The sequence below is a fragment of the Mustela erminea genome, chromosome Y, assembly GCF_009829155.1.
Source record: "Mustela erminea isolate mMusErm1 chromosome Y, mMusErm1.Pri, whole genome shotgun sequence".
Classification (NCBI taxonomy): domain Eukaryota; kingdom Metazoa; phylum Chordata; class Mammalia; order Carnivora; family Mustelidae; genus Mustela; species Mustela erminea.
The window spans coordinates 3,483,637-3,502,585 of record NC_045636.1 but is presented as its reverse complement, the minus strand read 5'-3'; the positions used below and the strand labels follow the sequence as shown (position 1 = coordinate 3,502,585).

Sequence of the window (18,949 nt, the reverse complement as noted above, 5' to 3'; positions counted from 1 at the left end):
TCTATGTTACTAACCAGTAAACTCCTTCTTCTCTCCCTCAGCCTCTAGTAACCACAATTCTACTTCCCATCTCTGTGCTTTTTGACTACGGGTGCCTCATTCATTTAAGTGGTAGCGTGCATGCATAAATACTTTTGCACCTGTTTTATATCATGTAGCATATCTCAGTTCATTTAGCATGTATCTTTGTAGCAGAATAATAATGCATTGCATGTATACAAAAAGTGCATAACACATTTTGTTCATGTATTCATCCTTTGGACATTTTTTTATATCTTTTGGCTGTTTTGAATGATGCCTCTCTGAATATGGGTGTACAAATAATCTGTTCATATACCTAGTTTCTGTTATATCATGTCATACCCAGAAGTTGAATTTATGGATTATATAGTAATTCTTTGTATCCCCCAGTGGCTGTAGCCAGCTAGCAGTGCTCAGTGATTCCCGTTTCTCCACATCTTTGCCAATATTTGTTGTTTTCTGTTTCTGTTGAAAGCCTTTCTAATGGGTGTGAAATGGTATCTCACTGCAGTTTCATGTGCATTTCTGTAATGATTAGTAATACTGTGTATCTTTTATGTGCTTACTGGCAATATATATGTCTTCTTCAGAGAAATGTTTGTGTAAGTCTTCTGCCCATTTTATAACTGTGTTGTTTTGTTCTTATGTTCTTAAGTTTAATTTATGTTTATAACCTATGAATATTAATCTCTTGTGATATGGAACTTAAACATGACATTTTTTCCTTGCTGTGTGTTGTCTTTTTGCTTCGTTGATAGTGCCTCTGATGTACAACAGTTCTTAATTTTGATGGAGTCAAGTTGTTGTTTTGTTTTTTTGTTTGTTTGCGTGTTTGTTTTTTCTTTTCTTGCCTGTGTCTTTGGTATCAAGTCCAGGAATCATTGTCAGATGCGGTGTCATGAACTTTTACCCCAAGTTTTCTGTTAAGAGTTTTACAGTTTTGGGCACCTGGGTGGCTCAGTGGGTTAAGCCGCTGCCTTCGGCTCAGGTCATGATCCCAGGGTCCTGGGATCGAGTCCCGCATCAGGCTCTCTGCTCAGCAGGGAGCCTGCTTCCTCCTCTCTCTCTCTCTGCCTGCCTCTGCCTACTTGTGATCTCTCTCTGTCAAATATATAAATAAAATCTTTAAAAAAAAAAGTTTTACAGTTTTATGTCTCAAGTATGTCTTTGATCCATTATTTTTTCTTTGTAGGAGACATTTGGGATACAGTATTTTGTTTTGTTTTTAAAGCTTTCTTTTTTGGGGGTACAGTTGTTACATTAGTTTCAGATGTATAACATGGTGATTAGACAAGTTTAAACACTATGCTGTGCTCACTACAAGTATAGCCACCATCTGTCCCTTTATATCCCTATTACAATATCATGGACTGTACCTTTTTTTCTTGAAACTTACTTATTCCATAATTGGAAACCCATTACCTCCCATTCCCCTTCACCCATTTTGCCCATCCTCACACTCCTCTGGCAACTGTCAATTTGTTTTCTGTGCTAATAGGTCTAGTTCTGCTTTTTGTTTATTCATTATTTTGCCTTAGATTTTTTTTCCCCTTAGATTCCTTAGATTAACAGTGGTTAATCATGTGGTATTTGTCTTTCTCCGTCTACTCATTTCAGTTAGCGTTGTACCCTCTAGGTCCAATTGTGTTGGTGCAGATGACATGATCTCATCCTTCTCTACAGCTGCATAATATTCCATTGTGCATTATACCATGTTTTCTAACCGACTTCTCTTAGGTTGCTTCTAGTCCTGGCTGATACAAGTAATGCTGCAATAAACTTTGAGACACACAATTTTCAGAATTTATATTTCATTTTCTCTGGGTAAATACCCAGTCATTGAATTACCAGCTCATGTGGGAATTCTATTTTTAATTTTCTGAGAAACTTCCATCCTAATCACCATAGTGGTTCTGTGCCTCTTCTTGTAGGATTGTTCTTTTTTTGTGCAAAATGCCATTAAAATTTGGATAGAGATTGCATCAGTTGGTAGATTGCCCAGGGTAGTATGAACATCTTAAAATGTTAATTCTTCCAGCCCATGAGCATGGACTTGCTTTACATTTATTTGTATCTTACTCATTTTTTTTCATCAGTGTCTTACAGTTTTCAATATAGGTCTTTCATCTTCTTGGCTAAATTTATTTTGAGGGATTTTATTATTTGTGTAATTGTAAAAGGGATTATTCTCCTAATTCTCTTTCTGATATTCCCATTGTTGCTATATAGGAAAAAAACACAGTTGATTTCTGCATATTAATTTTATAATCTTTAACTTTACTGAGTCTTGTATCCATACTAATAATTTCTTGGTTGAGTTGTAAGGGTTTTCTAGATATATATAATACCATGTCATCTCCATTTACTTTTTTCCTTTCCAATTTGGATTATTTTATTAATATTTTTTTCTTGTTGAATTGCTTGACTAGGATTTCTTTTCTTTTTAAGATTTTATTTATTTATTTGACAGATCGAGAGAGCATGACTGGGGAAATAGCAGAGGTAGATGGAGAAGTAGGCTCCCTTTCCGACACAGGGCTTGATCCCAGGATCCCTGGATCATGACCTGAAAGCAGGAAGGCAGGCTCTTAACCAACTGAGCCACTGAGGCACCCCATGGCTAAGATTTCTGATACTGTGTTGAATTAAAGTGGAAATCTTTGTCTTTTTCCTGATCTTAGATCAGGAAAGCACTGATATTTTTTTTCTTTAAATTTTATTTATTCATTTAGAGGGACGAGGAGAATGAGAGAGTATCAGCAGGGAGAGGAGCAGAGGGAGATGGAGAGAAAGGAACTCCAGTATACTCCATGTTGTGTGCAGAGCCCATCACCGGGTTCCATCTCAAGACCCTGAGATCATGACCCAAACCAAAATCAAGAATTGGATGCTTTTACTGAGCTACACAGGCGCCCCCTCAGCTTTTCCCCATGGACTGTGATGTTAAATGTGGGCTTATCACATATGGCTTTATTGTGATGAGGTGTGATTCCTCACAATCCATTTTATCAGAAGTTTTTATCATAAATGGATATTGATTTTTCTGCATGTACTATGATGATCCTGTAAATTTTATCCTTTATTTTTTGTTGTTGTTGTAGTGTATCATATTGATTGATTTGTGAATATGGAACTATCCTTGTATCCCTGAAAAATCCCACTTGATCATGGTGTCTGGTCATTTTATTGTATTGTTGAATTTGATTTGCTAATATATTGTTGAAGACTTTTGCATCTGTGCTGCTTAGGAATATTGTCCTATGATTTACTTCCCTGTCATGTCCTTGTCTGGTTTTCACTGGCAGGGTAATGTTGGCCTCTTGAAAATGAGATCAGAAGTGTTCCCTCCTCTTCAGTTTTTCTTGGAAGAGACCGAGGGGTGGTGTTGATTCTAGCTTGGTAGAATTCACTAGTAAAGCCCTTGGTTCCTAAACCTTTTGTGGGAAAGTTAACTGAGTTAATCTCCTTATTTGCAATTTGAGGGTTGGTATTTTCTGTGTTTTCTGAATTCTGCTCATAGGTTATCTGTTTCCAGGAATTCATCCATTTCTTCTAGTTCGTTCAATTTGTTGCTCTGTAGTTGTGTGTGATGGGCTCTTATGATCCTTTATATTTCTGTGGTATTTGTTTTTATGTCAACTCCCTCATTCCTGGTTTTGAGTCCTACTGTTTTCTTGTTAACTGTAGCTAAAGGTTTGTCAATTTTTAAATTATTTTTTTCAATCAGTTCTTAGTCACAGATGTTTTCTATTGCCTTTTTAGTCTGTAGTCTTTTTATTTCACCCTAACCTGTGCTGTTTCCTTCCTTCTATTAATTTGGGGCTTTATTTCTTCCCTTTTTTGCAGTTCCTTGAGGTATAAAGTTAGGTGGGCTCTGTGTCATGACGTGGGCATTTATTACTAAGAACTTCGCTATGAGAAATGTTTGTGCTGCATCCCATATTGGTATGTTGTTTATCCACTTGAATTTGTCAGAAGATTTTTTTAAAATTTCTTTTGATTTCTTCATTGAGCCATTGGTTTTTCAGTGTGCGATGTTTAATCTCCACAGATTTGTGAGTTTCCCTTTTTTTGCCCCTTGTTACTGATTTCTTGTTTCATACCATATTGTTTGAAAATGATCCTTGATATGATTTCAGTCTTCTCTTTGTATGGGGCCTTTTTGTATGGAGCCTATCATAAGACCTATCCTGAAGAATGTTGCATGTGCACTTGAAGAGGGTGCATTCTGCTTTTCGGTGGGATGTCTCTCCTTTTTGTTTGTTTGTTTGTTCTTTTTTTTTTTTTTTTTATTGTGTTATGTTATTCTAACCTTTTTAAATCCACAGATTGATAATCTGTTTGGATGATCTTCTTGTCTCAATGGAGTTTGCTCTAAAGTCCATTTTGTTGGAAATAAATATAGTTACCCCAGTTTTTCTTGGTTTCCATTTTCATGTACTGTATTTTCTATCTCATTTCCAGTCTTATGCATTCTTATTGTTGAAGTGGTGCTCTTGTAGGCAGTGAATAACTACTGATGTCTTGTTTTTTTAAATCCATTCAGCCACTCTTTGTCTTTTGATTAGCGAATTTAGTCCAGTTACATTTAAAGTAATTGTTTTCCCTGTACTTACTGCTGTTTTTTTAATTGTATACTGACTGCTAATGAATTACCAGTTTAAATGTGCTTTACTTCCAGACAGTAGTATGACTCAAAAGCAAAATTACTCTTTTCCAGCAGGAATTTCAATGAAATCAAAAGCATTTTTAGTAGCTGTAAACATATTGCCTCCAGGAGTGTTTGTTTGCTTAAGATGTGTTTATTAGAGAGAGATAGTAAGTGCGCGTGTGAGTGAGTTACCTGAGCATGTGGGGGGAGGGGCAGAGGGAGAGAGAATCTCAAGCAGTCTCTCTGCTGAGCACTGAGCAGGACTAGGCTGGAACCCATGACCCATGAGATTAGACCTGAGCCTAAACCCAATCAGAGGCTTAACTGACTGAGCCACGCAGGTGCCCCACCTCTAGGAGCGTTCAATAAATCCAAATTTGTCAACATTTTTTTTCCTCATGAAAGTGTCATTGAAATGTCAGCAAGACTCACATAATTTGCTCCAAGTCTAGAATTGTTTTCTTCTCACTCACAAAGAGCTGCTTATTTTTTCAATAAAGTAGTTTTTGTATGTTCTTGTAGAAAAGCAAAACCACATGATGTGCATTCAAAAGAAGTTTTCCTAAAAGATGTTTTTCTTTTTAATTAAAAAAATGGACATTGAGGTTGATTTTCTTCATTCCCTAAATTATTTGCATACTTTTTTATGTCTCTTGATTAAGAGAGTACTGGAAAGAGTCCATGGTGGTACTTCCAGTTCTGTCAAGTGTAGGTCAGGGGTTCTTACTTTGTAAATGTATAAAGTTCTTGTTAATTTTAGCTGGAGGAGAGCAGGAATGTTCAGAAGCAAATGAAGATTCTACAGAAGAAACAAGCCCAAATCGTGAAAGAGAAAGTTCAGTTGCAGAGTGAACACAGCAAGGCTGTCTTGGCAAGGAGCAAACTAGAGTCTCTTTGCAGAGAACTTCAGCGTCACAATAGAACATTAAAGGTTAGTTTTGTTCATTTTTTTGTTTTTCAGTTTGTTAGAGTGATTTTATAATCCCTATGTGTACATTTGAAGTAAATCTTTGCTTTACTTGCTGTAATGGAGTGTGGTTTTAATAATGGTTGCTTGTTCCATAATCTTAGGTACAACTGGTCTGATAGATTAGGTTCCTGAGCAGATGACATTGAGGGGTCCTCAGGGATGTACTACCTTGCTTACTTGTTTATTCATTTTTGCCTGGGTTTGTCCATTATAATGATTTGTCCATTATAAATATAAGACTCACTGTCTATCCAGATGGTGGTTTCAGCTTCGAGGAAGAGCTTTATAGTTTGTAGTATGTGTACCTTATACTTAAGCACAGGGAATGTAGGTGGTATTGATGTTTATGGCCATAGCTTTCCTGCTTATTAAGGAAGCTTAAGATGACCAAATAGTATGCAGATCATTAATGTAGTTGATTATCACATTCTTAGATAAGAAATGAAATGCTTAGCTGAAATGAAGAGACTGGTAGGTATAGACTTGAATCAAAATGAGTTTAAGAAAGAAAAACAGGTTGTATAAAGATGTACTGTGGATGCTGAGTGGCTAGTGTGCCTGAGTATTCTCTGCCAATCTTGAGCTATTTGGTTGTTTAAATACGTATGTGCGTTTATGTTAAAAAGTGTGTGTATGTGTGTGTGTGTGTGTATGTATACATATAGATATAGTCTTATAAATAACCAAATAATCATATAAAGAATTGGAAGGTGTGACTCAGAAAGTAGGCTGCTAGATGGGACATCTCTCTTCAGACTGATACAGAATGATATCAGTCATTCGCTCTGTCAAACCAGTAAGGAGAATATTGGGAAAATAATGAGGAAGAGTAAGACTGTGGAGAAGGTCTTTACTTGTGCTTTGGGTAGTAAGGTCTGCATAGTCAGCAAATACTTATTTAGTAGCAGGGCAGTTGTTTCTCTCTGCTTATCTACTTAGGAAATATGTTTGCTTTTATTTTTTATTTTTTTTAAAGATTTTTATTTTATTTATTTGACAGACAGAGATCACAAGTAGGCCGAGAGGCAGGCAGAGAGAGAGAGAGAAGCAGGCTCTCTGCTGAGCAGAGAGCCCAACGTGGGGCTCGATCCCAGGACCCTGGGATCATGACCTGAGCTGAAGGCAGAGGCTTTAACCCACTGAGCCACCCAGGCGCCCCAATATGTTTGCTTTTAAATGAGAGTTTTCTCATCATAGATAAGGAGAAGGACTTGTAGGTGAGAAACAATACTTGGGGCAGGATTACATGAAATGACATAGCAGTAACATGAGCAGCTTATGTATAAATTTATACTATACCAGTAACAGAAATTATTTTGAATAATAAGGAGGAAAATATGCAGCAGGCACAAGAAGAGGAAGAGAATCGTAAAGAAGCAACTGCACGTTTCCAGTTGACTTTAAATGAGATCCAAGCACAGTTGGAACAACATGACATACACAATGCCAAACTCCGCCAGGAAAACACCGAACTGGGAGAGAAACTGAAGAGACTTGTTGAACAGTATGCACTAAGAGAGGAGGTAAACACGTTTTGTGTTTTTAGATAATGTCTTGTTATTATGAAAAACTTTCCACCTTTTATTAATAAAGATTATGGTCACAGGACAATATTTTAAAACTTGTGTACACATGGTAGTGGTAGTCAGGCATTCATTAGATAATTCATTAGGAAATTGTTAGGCACACTGTGAACTGAATGACTAATTGGGGATCATCACTGATGACCTAGGGTCTTTGGATTTGGATATGTGCAGTATCTTCTGCAAGACCTGTTGAGTGGTATTTGTTTTCCATGTGTTACTTGAATATTGTAATTTTAACATATAAATTGTTTTTCCCATATCCAACGTGAGGGTAAATAAATACATAGCCCACCAGTATCCAGTATCTCAGACTTCCATGGTAATCCATCATAAAGCTATCATACTAAAATGTATAGTACCATTGCATTCTACCTTCCATACTTTTGGGGAGTAAAAAAGAACCTTTTAACAGAATACCCAGTCTTCTTGGTTATCACACACAGTAAATTTACAGGAATGATTAATAGCTGCACAGTTGCAGTTATTTTGCAGACTAGTCTGGAAGTACTGTGATATCTAGCTTAAGAGGAAATTGGTGATAACATGCTCATTAAATTTTGTTACTTTCAGAAAAAATAATGAATACTGTTATGCTGAAAATAAATAAATTTAATTAAAAAAATAAAAAAAATAAAACATTACGGGGGAAAAATTACTTTTCAGACTTCAAAAAATGACTTTCAGAGTTCAAATGTACCGGGTGAGAGCCTTTGGGTTTTCTAAAGGGTACATTTCTCTGCCTTTATTATGCTTTAAGGGTAGTAAAAGGTATGGTAACTGACAGTAATAATTTTAAAAAAGTATAATATTTGAAAAAAAGGGGGGTAGTAAAATGTGGCATTATGTGTGTTGAACTCCTTACAAAGCAGATTAAAATTACTAATTTAAAAATACTCTGACCAATTTAAAATGGTAAATTTTAAAATGGTGTATTTTATTCCCCAAAACAAATCTAAAAACAATTACTATGGCATTTATCCAATTTGACTTCAAATTTTAGATTGTTTTAACTTACAGTGTTACTTACAGCCTTTAGAAACATATATAGGATTTGAGCATTTTCCTAACCATTCTCATTTATCTTTTGACAGCAAATCTGTGTGTAAGCATATCCAGGGTGTCATATTACTTCACTCAGCACTATTTGAATGCATATCTTGAAATGGAAAGACTCTCTTGAAGCAGAAACACAGTTGCTATTTCACACCAAAATATTTAGTCATAATAATTTAATTGACTACCTTGTCACCACCCACATTTTTCTCCTCCCCAGTCTCCTACAGAGGAACCCCCTAAGATTGTTTGAATCAGATCCAGACAAGTTTTATACATTTCATTGGTTATGTCTCAAGTCTTTTTTCAAATACAAGTTTCCATCTCTGTGTTTTCTCTGTGCAGTTTGTTTATTGAAGAAACTCCTTTTCAGGCCTACAGAGTGGATGATCTTTTCAGTACATTTATAAAGTCCTCATTTTCTTAAAATTTTCTTTCAGGGGCGCCGTGGTGGCTCAGTGGGTTAAAGCCTCTGCCTTCGGCCCAGGTCATGATCCCAGGGTCCTGGGATCCAGTTCCGCATCAGGCTCTCTGCTCAGCAGGGAGCCTGCTTCCTCCTCTCTCTGCCTGCCTCTCTGCCTACTTGTGATCTCTATCTGTCGAATAAATAAATAAAATCTTAAAAAAATTTTTTTTCTTTCATTTTTTTTTGTTGAAACAAATGACTGCCTACTTTGTTATTACAGTGGCATATTTTGAAAGTGTATGTTCAAATCATATTACACATAAGTCTTGTTTTAGGTATTATAGAATTTTCTCTCACCTGCCCCTTTTTTGGAGATGGGGTCAGAATATAATTTAATAATTTAAACAAATTATTTGTAGTCAGAGACAAATCTAGTGCACCCCTTAAAACTTAATTAGATGACTCATTATTAACTAATATTCCTATCACATAGAATATTGAAACAAAAAGTTGTAATGTTTCTGCATCTGAAAAGGATGTTCTGATGACTTTATTATTTAGAAATACTTCTTCACAACCTAGCTTGGGTATAATGCTGACTTGTTCTCAGTTTACTAAGTGTTTTATGTGGTCAGGCACCAAGCACATTAAATACTGATTTTTATAGTAACTTGGGAAAGTACATATATGGTTGCCTCTCAAAGATAGGGAGCTGAGATTCATCAAGGAACAGGATTTGTCCAAGGCCATCCATTGAGCCAAGATTCAACCGCAGGCCATTCCTACCAATTATTATGGTATTATCTATACTAAGAAATTTGGGAAAATTTAATGCGAGAAGTATCCATGAATAATGTGTGTGATGAATGGCTTCAGTGGTTTGATCGTCTTAACCGACTGGGTTTTTTGGTTGTTGTTATTTTTTGGTGGTGGTTGTTTGGTTGTTTTAATAGCTTGAGCCTGATTTTCAGTGTTGAGCAGAAAACAGGAAATAACAAAGCCATTGATTGGGTGAGACCCCAACAACAAAGATGATCTCAGGTTGGTAGTCAGAGGAAGTCATTTCAGCAGTTGCAGAGTGGCATGCAAGTGGGCAATAGTTGCTTCTGCAAATACAAGGGTAGAAAGACCCAGTGTTAGTACTTACTGTAGTATGAGCACGAAGAACCGGAAAGGGAATTATTGTTAACTTGTGTTGTATTCCCTCACCAATGTATACCATTTTTTATTGAGTGATGGAAGAAATTCTTTATTTTCTCTAGCATATTGATAAAGTGTTCAAACATAAGGACCTGCAGCAACAGCTTGTGGATGCCAGGCTTCAGCAAACAACACAGCTCATAGAGGAAGCTGATGAGAAACACCAAAGGGAGAAAGAATTTGTAAGTACTGTTTCCTAGAAACATTACCAATTGTAAACAATCATTTAAAATACATAACTTCATTCAGTATTTTATACAGACCTGGGATGCAATTCGATTTTTTGACTGTAAATATTGAGAAATGTTGGAATACATTCCGCTTTTTATTTCTGATAAAATTTTCTTACAAAAATAGACTTGGAACTATTAGACCATTTAGTGGAAATACCTGTAGATGGTGACTTTGTTCATGTGTAGAAAGTTATCTTGGTTTTTGATCATGCAGCATTTTCCCCTCAATAATAATAATATTATTTTGTGTGTCAGTAATTGTGAACATAGTGAAATCTCATGTTTAACATAAACAAATCAAACTATATATGTTTAATTTAGTTTAAATAAATTGTAAACTATTCGATCTAGCATTTCACATTTCATTCAAGTAATCTAGATGCCAAAGTAATTATAAGATGAAATGCTCAGTTCCTGAGTCTTCTCAGGATGTGGACACCCCCCTAGTAAATCTGAGTTTAGAGAGATGGATTTTTCAAAGCATGGACACCTTTAATACAATGCAGCAGTGATACAGCAGTGTACAACTGAAGGATCTGTTACCATTTCCAACCTGGATATAAAGAGAGTGTGTGTGTGTATAGTATATACATATGTATCTAAAGATGCATATCCATACATTACATGTATACTTTCTGGTTGGATTACAAACCGTTAAGGCTTATTTGTAGTATATGTGACATTTTACTTCAGAAATTCAAAGACTGAATTTCACAACTGTCTACCACACAACCTTACTATATAATTTTCATAAAAACCCAGGTACAAAATTAGACCCTCCTCTTTCCTGCTTTTAAAAATATAACCAGAAACCTGATGTCTGTTTTCACTATTTTGCTCTGTGTACCTTTCTGCCTGCCTCATCTTGCCTGTCTCCTGGAGTAGAAGGGTTTCTAAACCACCTAGATAACATCAAGATTTTGTGTTTGGTGCTTTGCTTTACACAAGATTTTGTGTTTTGTGCAGCACTGTTTTAGGCTTCTAAGTGTAAATGGCTGATTTTGTTCACCTAAGCATGATTATTTAACTCAGTTTTATAAACCTTATTGTGCTTCCAAGGTACTTTTTCTCCTTAGGTGGTTTAAAGATATTTCCCACATTTCACAGTATTAGCAAGTGGTGCAGATCAAAGAAATACATGGCAATTGCTATAATAGGATTCTTGACCTATGATTCTTGCTAAAATAATGAGAGGGAACAGGAAACCTAAGTATCCGGTCATTTGACATTTTAGCCACATGTATAATTGCTGTTACTATTTTGCCAGAATGTTTCTGTTTTCTAGTTATTAAAAGAAGCAACAGAATCAAGGCACAAATATGAAGAAATGAAACAGCAAGAAGTACAATTAAAACAGCAGGTAACTTGACAACAGAGGATAGTAGAATTTGTGAGTCTTGTTGTTCCCAGCCAATGCCAGCTAGAACTGAAAAATAGACCTCTTGGAATGTTCTTCTTCATTTACGGTAACTAAGTCATCGTAAGTTGACTATAGAGTTTTTCTCAGATTAGCACTGTGAGTCCTGGGTCTCAAAGAATCCCTTAATCCCAAACCAATCTGAATAGCTGGTGAACGTATTTTCAGTGTCCTTTTTCTACTGTCCTAGATTATTTTCTCCAGGGTCTTTTGAATTTTATTCTATGAGGAAAATAAAACAGGCAGAAAATACATACCTTGTTGTATGTAGTTTTAAAAACCTGCATATGCTCACCAAATCCACTTGCAGGTTAGTGTGTGTATGTGTGTGTACATTTGTAAGCAGGAATTGAGATTCTTTGTTTACAGTTCAACCTTCTTAAGTGTTGCTTAGTGTGCAATAAAGAAAGCAGATGTAGCATCCTCGCTTTAGGAAAAGATCCAGGAAAGATCATGCTTCCATCTCTAAAAGTTTACTATTATCTACCTAGTGTTTATAGATAACAATTAGGTATATATAACAATTAGGTATTTATCCATATAATTTATTCTTTTAGTTAACCAAATTATGTTTTGTTGAAAAATTATCACATATTTTAAAACTTTATTAAATGGTGTTTAACATAAGGACTCTCTTAATTCTAAAATATACTCCTGTATTAAGACTGACACAGATGTTGATCAGCAGCCCTTTTGTGAATACTCTTTATCACTTTGGGAACAGTTTTCAATGTGATATTAGTCATGAAACTAGTAGCCTCACTTAGTATGAAAATTGAAGAGGAAACAGATAGGAGAAGTCTTTTGTTGTTATGAAGCATAAGTTATTGGCTCTGCTTAGCATGTTTCTAGAAACTTTAAATCTTTGCTTATTAGCCCTGCACACTCAGAAGTCCATATAAAAGGGAAAGAGGATTGATGTGGAGAAGGTATACATGTGTATACAGCTTTGGAAAATGTTCTTTAAGGTGGTACTGTTGACAGTTTCTTCAGTATCAGTCAGCAAAGGGCCTTTGACCAAGCTCCCAGGCAACTCTGATTCCATTGGGCTGTTTCATTGCAACTTCTATTGTCTGTACTTGTGTGTCACCATGGGTCAACATGTTACCTGGTCATTATTTTGTATCCTTTGCTGTCACCTCCTTGTGTCCTAGTCCCTAAATATGGCTGTTTTTTCCAAGTCTCAGTCTCACAAGTCAGTTTCCAGCATTTGTTGAGAGTAGAGTCATAATGGTGTGTCTTGACCGTAAGGCAGGCATGTAAGTCCAGGTGTGATGGGAGTTGCCACTTCCAACTACCCAGTGTGGCCCAGCATTGAGCTCTTGGATGGGACAGTCTATCTGGGTGTTCCATTTTCAGTACATGCAGACCATGCCCAGACTGTCATAACTTCTAATCTCCCTAAAGTATCCAACTGCTCCCTTTTCTTCCCTGAGCAACACCAATGCTCCGACTGCAGGCCAGCACTCTTGGAAACCCTGTCACTGTGTGACCCTCTACAGACTGCTTATAAGGCCTCCACCGTATTTTCCACTTTGTTCCTGTTTCTATTCAACCTGGCCTTCCTTATCTTTCTCTTTCTATGAGAGTGATTTGGTTATCTTACAGTTATCTTGTCTACCTGTTACTGGTAACACTTCCTTTTAGTCTGTTTTTCCTTCCCATGTGTGGCAGAACTTGCTTTAAAATGCTGTTTCCCATATGACCCATTCCATGCAATATCTGGGTAGACTGGTTCCATCATATCACATCCTGTCCTTCCCCATCATGTTGATGTGGTTTTATTAGTCCTCATTAAGCACTGAAGAAAATGAAAAGATACCACTTATTATTGTAAGTGGTATTATTATTATTATTATTTCCAGGCCTCTGATTGTGTTTTATTCTTTTCTAAACTTTTCTTGGGCAAAAACTGTATTTCTCTGGTCCTCTTTCCTCATCCTGAACATAATATAATCATATGTTATAGTTATGTATAATATGTAACAAATAATAATTATGTAATATTTACATAAAATTAATTATGTTCATATATGGAGATAGTCTCCAAAGGGTTTCCCCTGGTCTACATAAAACAATTCAGCCCATCCTGAGGCCTAGCTCAACACTCAGATCTGTAAGCTTTATGTTCTGGCCACTGCAATGCATGTTCCTCCCCTTTGCTGCAACTCCTTTTCTAAGGGGAAGAAAAAAGTGACTCAGCATGCTGTGTTCTTTTTGGGTTGCTCAGTTAGCATTATCTTCCCAGCTATAATTTAAAAATTTCTTGAGGCTGGGCATTAAAGAAAAATGAGCATCTCTACCTTAATTTAACTTTTCTTTTTCTCTTCTCTCAGTAAATTCTTTGTCCTCCAACCAGACTATTCAGCTTGTTTTGTTTTCCTGCCTATATTAAGGAAAAATTTAACCTTGGTATCAAGGGAATAAATATGCAGGCTACTAATATAAAAGAAAGATTTCTTTTCCAACAAGTTTTTCAGGTTTGTGTACAGTGGGTTGTGCATAAAGCATTGTAGTTATAGGGAATTTATAGTTACAGGAAATTTTTAGTTTTCATTATAATTGACATACTACAGCTACTAAAGGGTTGAACCTTTCAAACATTATAGTTAGGTTCAGTCAACAACATTTTGAAAGTTTAAGAGGATTTCTTCTACGTAGCACTTACAAGTAACTAATGTTTCACCATATTATGTCTTTTGCAAGTCTTCCGGATTCTGAATTGCTTATCTGGAACTCAGAATATTTGCTACTTTTTTTCTGTAGCTTTCTCTTTATATGGATAAGTTTGAAGAATTCCAGACTACCATGGCAAAAAGCAATGAACTCTTTACAACCTTCAGGCAGGAAATGGAAAAGGTATTTACATGATTTTAGTAGAATATTAGCACTAAATTTATATGAGGTCATTTAAAGCGTAATTAGTATTTGGATGAGTATATATTGAACTGATATGATCTTAATGTCATCTTTTCTGATCTTCATCTGGCATTTTGTCCTGAAATTACCCCAAGTTGCTCATGATCTTGATGCTGTCATAATTCTGTCATCACTAATAATAATTCTTTTTTTTTTTTTTTTAAAGATTTTATTTATTTATTTGACAGAGAGAAATCACAAGTAGATGGAGAGGCAGGCAGAGAGAGAGAGAGAGGGAAAGCAGGCTCCCTGCTGAGCAGAGAGCCCGATGAGGGACTCGATCCCAGGACCCTGAGATCATGACCTGAGCCGAAGGCAGCGGCTTAACCCACTGGCCACCCAGGCGCCCCAATAATAATTCTTTTTTTAAGGCAACTTATCATTAGAAGTAGATTTTGTTTTTAAAAGAACACTTCAGATGTTCTCCACCTGGTTTTCAATAAAGCTTTAAGTAAATAAAAATCAAGCTCAGGGAAGTTATGGTATTTTTGGTTAAAATAGATTATATCTGAGAATCTAGGTAAGCTGAGTGTATTTTTAACTCTTAAATGTGATCTTTATTTCATAAATATATGGGGACAGATGTCCTTATGAAGCTTACAAATGCTGTTAAAATTCAGTGTAGAAAATTGGTTGTGGTCATTCCAGTTCAGAAAGGGGGCTAAGAGGCAATTTTAGGGTACAGTTACCTACCTCTTCCTCCCCCAAAATAAATTAACAGCCACCTTGGTTTGGAGTGTGGACTTTGGAACTGAGTTTTGTTATTTGCATTGTGGAACTTTTGTTGGGGCAAATGATTTAGCTTGGCATTTCCCCCTTTCAAATTGGGATTTAAAAAGAAATGGTGGTCAAGAGAGGATAAGTAACAGTAAGGCTGGCATTTTGTAGCCATCCAGTACATATCAGGCATGACTGTTACTAGGTCTTACAAGGTGGTGGGGGACACATGCTCATTGGTCAGATTTCTTGGATTAATAATTTTGGGCGTCACTTACGTAGACCTTGGACAAGTTGTTTTAACTTCTCTGTTCCTTCATTGTTAAGAATGGGAATTACAAAAGTATCTACTGTATTTCAATCACTGCTTAGCCATGTTAAGTAGAGTATTTTAGATATTTTAACCCCCAGGAGTGTGTTGAATTCAGCAAGCAGAAGATTCGTTATACCGTCAGTCCTTTCAGGGAAGTGCTCCAGTGGCAGGGAAACTCTGCAGGAAGTGTTAGCTGGACTCTAGCCCATGAGTGTCACTGATGCAGAGCAGCTTAGGCCAGGGACTCCTTAGTTTGCTGCCATTCTGGCAAACTTGCTGGATTGGAACACATTGCGTTCCTCTGTGCTAGTTGCTAGTGCCTGTAAAGATCCCAGTTGGCAGCACTGAACTGAGATTTTAGAGGAGCTCCTGCCACAGCCCTTGTCCTACTCTGCCTGGTGGGACTTTTCTGTGTAATTTCCTATGGCCCAGGGCATTGGCTCTGCCTTATCCTAGTTTCCTTTAAGAGTGCTTGATACAGTATCTTTACAGGAACAGAGATGATGTGCAGACCAATAATAAAGGAATGTTGGAAAGATGGGTAATTGACGGGCAAAGTTGAATCTAATTTTGAATTTTGGAGAATTCAGGTCCTGTAACATTAATTTGAGAAACTCTCTTATTTTACCTCCATTTTATCTTTAATACAATCTTGAAATAGAATAATCTTGTGAATTGTGAAGATGGTTAAAGCTAAGGATATAATAATTTCAGTATCATTTTCCTTATCACTTGCCTGAATTATCTGGCTTTTACTTCTGATACTTGATAGGGTTTTAGATTCTTAAACTCTTTGTGGACTCAGAATGTCTGTCTTTCCAAGAATCTGATGAATTAGCTTAGTGTACTATCTCTACAGAAAACTTGAGATCCAGGACACTCTTTGATACAGTTTAGGGGAGAAGCTGGTCCCATCCTTCCTTTGCTCCCTCTAGCTGGAATAAATGGCACTGCAGTCTTAACTGAAAGAGTTCAGAGTGTGGTGGCATCTGAAGTTCCCATGTGCTGCTTCCTCTGAAATTGAGATCAAGTTTATTGTTATTCTGGTAATATGAAACTCCTCCTGGCTTGGTTCCTGTTGCTGCCACTGTAAGGGCTTCTGCTATATCAGTTCTGCTATAATCAAGCATTGCTGCTGTCAGCAAGACATGCACAGTATCAGCTGGATGAAGCAAGTGCATTGATGAGGGAGGGGAAGAACAATATAAAATACTTTAGTGGTGGTTCTAGGAATGCACATAGAATTTAAATTTGCAATTGTGTTGATTCACAGATGACAAAGAAAATTAAAAAACTGGAAAAAGAAATGATAATATGGCGTACCAAATGGGAAAATAATAATAAAGTACTTCTGCAAATGGCTGAAGAGGTGAGAAGTCTTTGCCTGAATGAACAGTGAACATTCATTTATTTCAGTAGTAAGGCAGGCTGGAACTTCGAGAGGTTTCCTTATATGATCTCTTGCCTGCAGTAAGTTAGGTTGTCTTAGGTGAAAGTTCAAAATTCTTTCCCTAACCTCTTAGCTCAGGGTTGTGTTATAGATACCTATAAAGTAACTAGATTTTGCTTTCCTCTACAGAAAACCTAGCTTACACAGACTTAACACTTGTTAAACTGGATGCACCCCACCCCACCCCACCCCCACCAATAGCTTATGATTCATTAGATCGGACGTGTGTCCTCAAATTTTGTATATCTAACAAGTGTCCAGCCTATGTTCCTATTACTGGTTCAGAAGTCCACAACTTGAGAATCCCAACTTTTCCAGGAAGATCACCTTATTCAGATTTCCTATGGACAAAGCACAGTCTTTTAACCCAGTTGATTTTCCATCTTGACTTACTCATTTCCAAAGGCAGCAAAGTTCTTTTTGTAAGGTTTGCTGTGAAGCAAGCTGAAGTATATTCCACTTATAATAAGTAAATTTCTCACTGTCATAAACTGGATAGGAGTAGTTATAACGTCTCATGAGAGAAAATACTAGGGTTAAAAAATGGTGGAAAGGAAGAAAAGTTGAAGAAATGAGCATTATAAATTAAAGTCCTGACTGTTGTTAATACTTAAGTTGATATAGATACTTGAAATCAAGAAGTGGAGTTTGAGTACTTCAAAGAAGAATGAAAAAAGTGTACTTACCCTTTTGCATTGCTACAGAATAATTTTAAGTATTTTAAATATCAAAACAGAGGGAGGTTCAACAGATGACCCAAATTAGTTTATAGTATAAGCACAGATTTCTTAATTTAGTTTTCTTTTGTATGCAATAATAAAATTTCTATTTACATGCAGAATGGTTGCATGAATTCTTTTTTTTTTTTTCCCCCATCTCAGAAAGCTGTCCGTGATAAAGAGTACAAGGCCTTTCAGATAAAACTGGAACGGTTGGAGAAGCTGTGTAGAGCTCTCCAAATGGAAAGAAATGAGCTCAGTGAGCAGGTGGAAGTCCTGAAAGAGCAGGTCAATGTAAAGGCAGTGAATGTAGATTTAGCTGCACCTCTGATACGGCCCTGCACTGCTCTTGTTTCTCAGGATGAGTTGAAGAGTTCCTCTAGTAAAGCTCCAGGAGTATACCTGGATGCTGAGCTCGAGGGAGTAAACGAAAGAAAACACAGCTCCAAAACCCTCTCTACATGATCTCTTCTAGACACTGATTCAGTTCACTAACATGAAGTGTGATCACTGTATTGAGTGGTATTTTGTGTGTAACTTTTCAGTGTTAGTTACTGTTGGTTTTGTAGTGAACGCTCTTAACTTTTTCTATTATATCTGTATGTTTCAAGAATTATTGGACTGTGTGATACAGGAGGCTGCTAAGCAGTTTTGCATTGTTTTAATGTATACACTTTCCACAGCTGTATTGCACACCTGCCTTACCTTCCCCTTCCCTGGAATACATGTGTTCATTGCCTAATCCTTTCACTTTGTGTATTCATTTGCCTTAATCCTGCCCCTTGCAAGTTGTACCAAGAATGGTTTCCCAATGTGAAAACTAATACTGATTTCAACTCTGTAGCCCACTGATACAAGAAGGAAGGAAGGTAGGGAGGAACAAAGGAAGGAAGGAAAAAAGAAAGATGAGTTTTGTCTAGTAGCTCATTTAAATGCCATCTGAAAATAAAGCTCAAGTGTGGGATAAGACCTAAGCAAAGCAAATTTGATATAGATTCGGTTATTTAATAATATTTTGGTCACTTGCAAATTGAGATGAATGCAAGATTGTGGTACAATATGTATGTGAAGATGTCATTTGTAAAGAAAATAGCATAAGCAAGTGATTGGACAAACAGGTTTCATGCTCGAGTCACTAAAGATAGTTCTACTGCTTCGGTTTCAGCTTAGAACACATGTTGAAAGGGGGAAAAAAAAGTATCTAGTTCCCTGCCTTTACCATGGCAAAATTTCTGGATTTTGTAATTTTTCTCCTTACTTTTTTATTTCAGTGTTCAACAGCTAGTCTTATGTA

The 18,949-nt window shown here is 36.5% G+C and overlaps 1 protein-coding gene across 13 annotated transcripts in view; it reads left to right on the top strand.

The window, feature by feature from the left end:
• LOC116583915 (gamma-taxilin-like) overlaps positions 1-18,732 on the top strand; it is a 38,498-nt gene extending 19,766 nt beyond the window's left edge. For 9 of the 13 annotated variants that reach the window (XM_032331933.1, XM_032331940.1, XM_032331944.1 and 6 more), the window contains 7 exons: positions 5,433-5,603; positions 6,971-7,165; positions 9,950-10,069; positions 11,406-11,480; positions 14,304-14,396; positions 16,760-16,855; positions 17,818-18,732. In XM_032331933.1, the coding sequence (XP_032187824.1) occupies positions 5,433-5,603; positions 6,971-7,165; positions 9,950-10,069; positions 11,406-11,480; positions 14,304-14,396; positions 16,760-16,855; positions 17,818-18,120 (1,053 nt within the window). In that variant the 3' untranslated portion in view covers positions 18,121-18,732. Of the gene's footprint in view, positions 1-3,162; positions 3,192-5,432; positions 5,604-6,970; positions 7,166-9,949; positions 10,070-11,405; positions 11,481-14,303; positions 14,397-16,759; positions 16,856-17,817 lie in introns of those variants that run through there. The other 4 variants (XM_032331946.1, XM_032331934.1, XM_032331935.1 and 1 more) reach the window with 4 other exon arrangements.
• Positions 18,733-18,949: the final 217 nt, after the last annotated feature.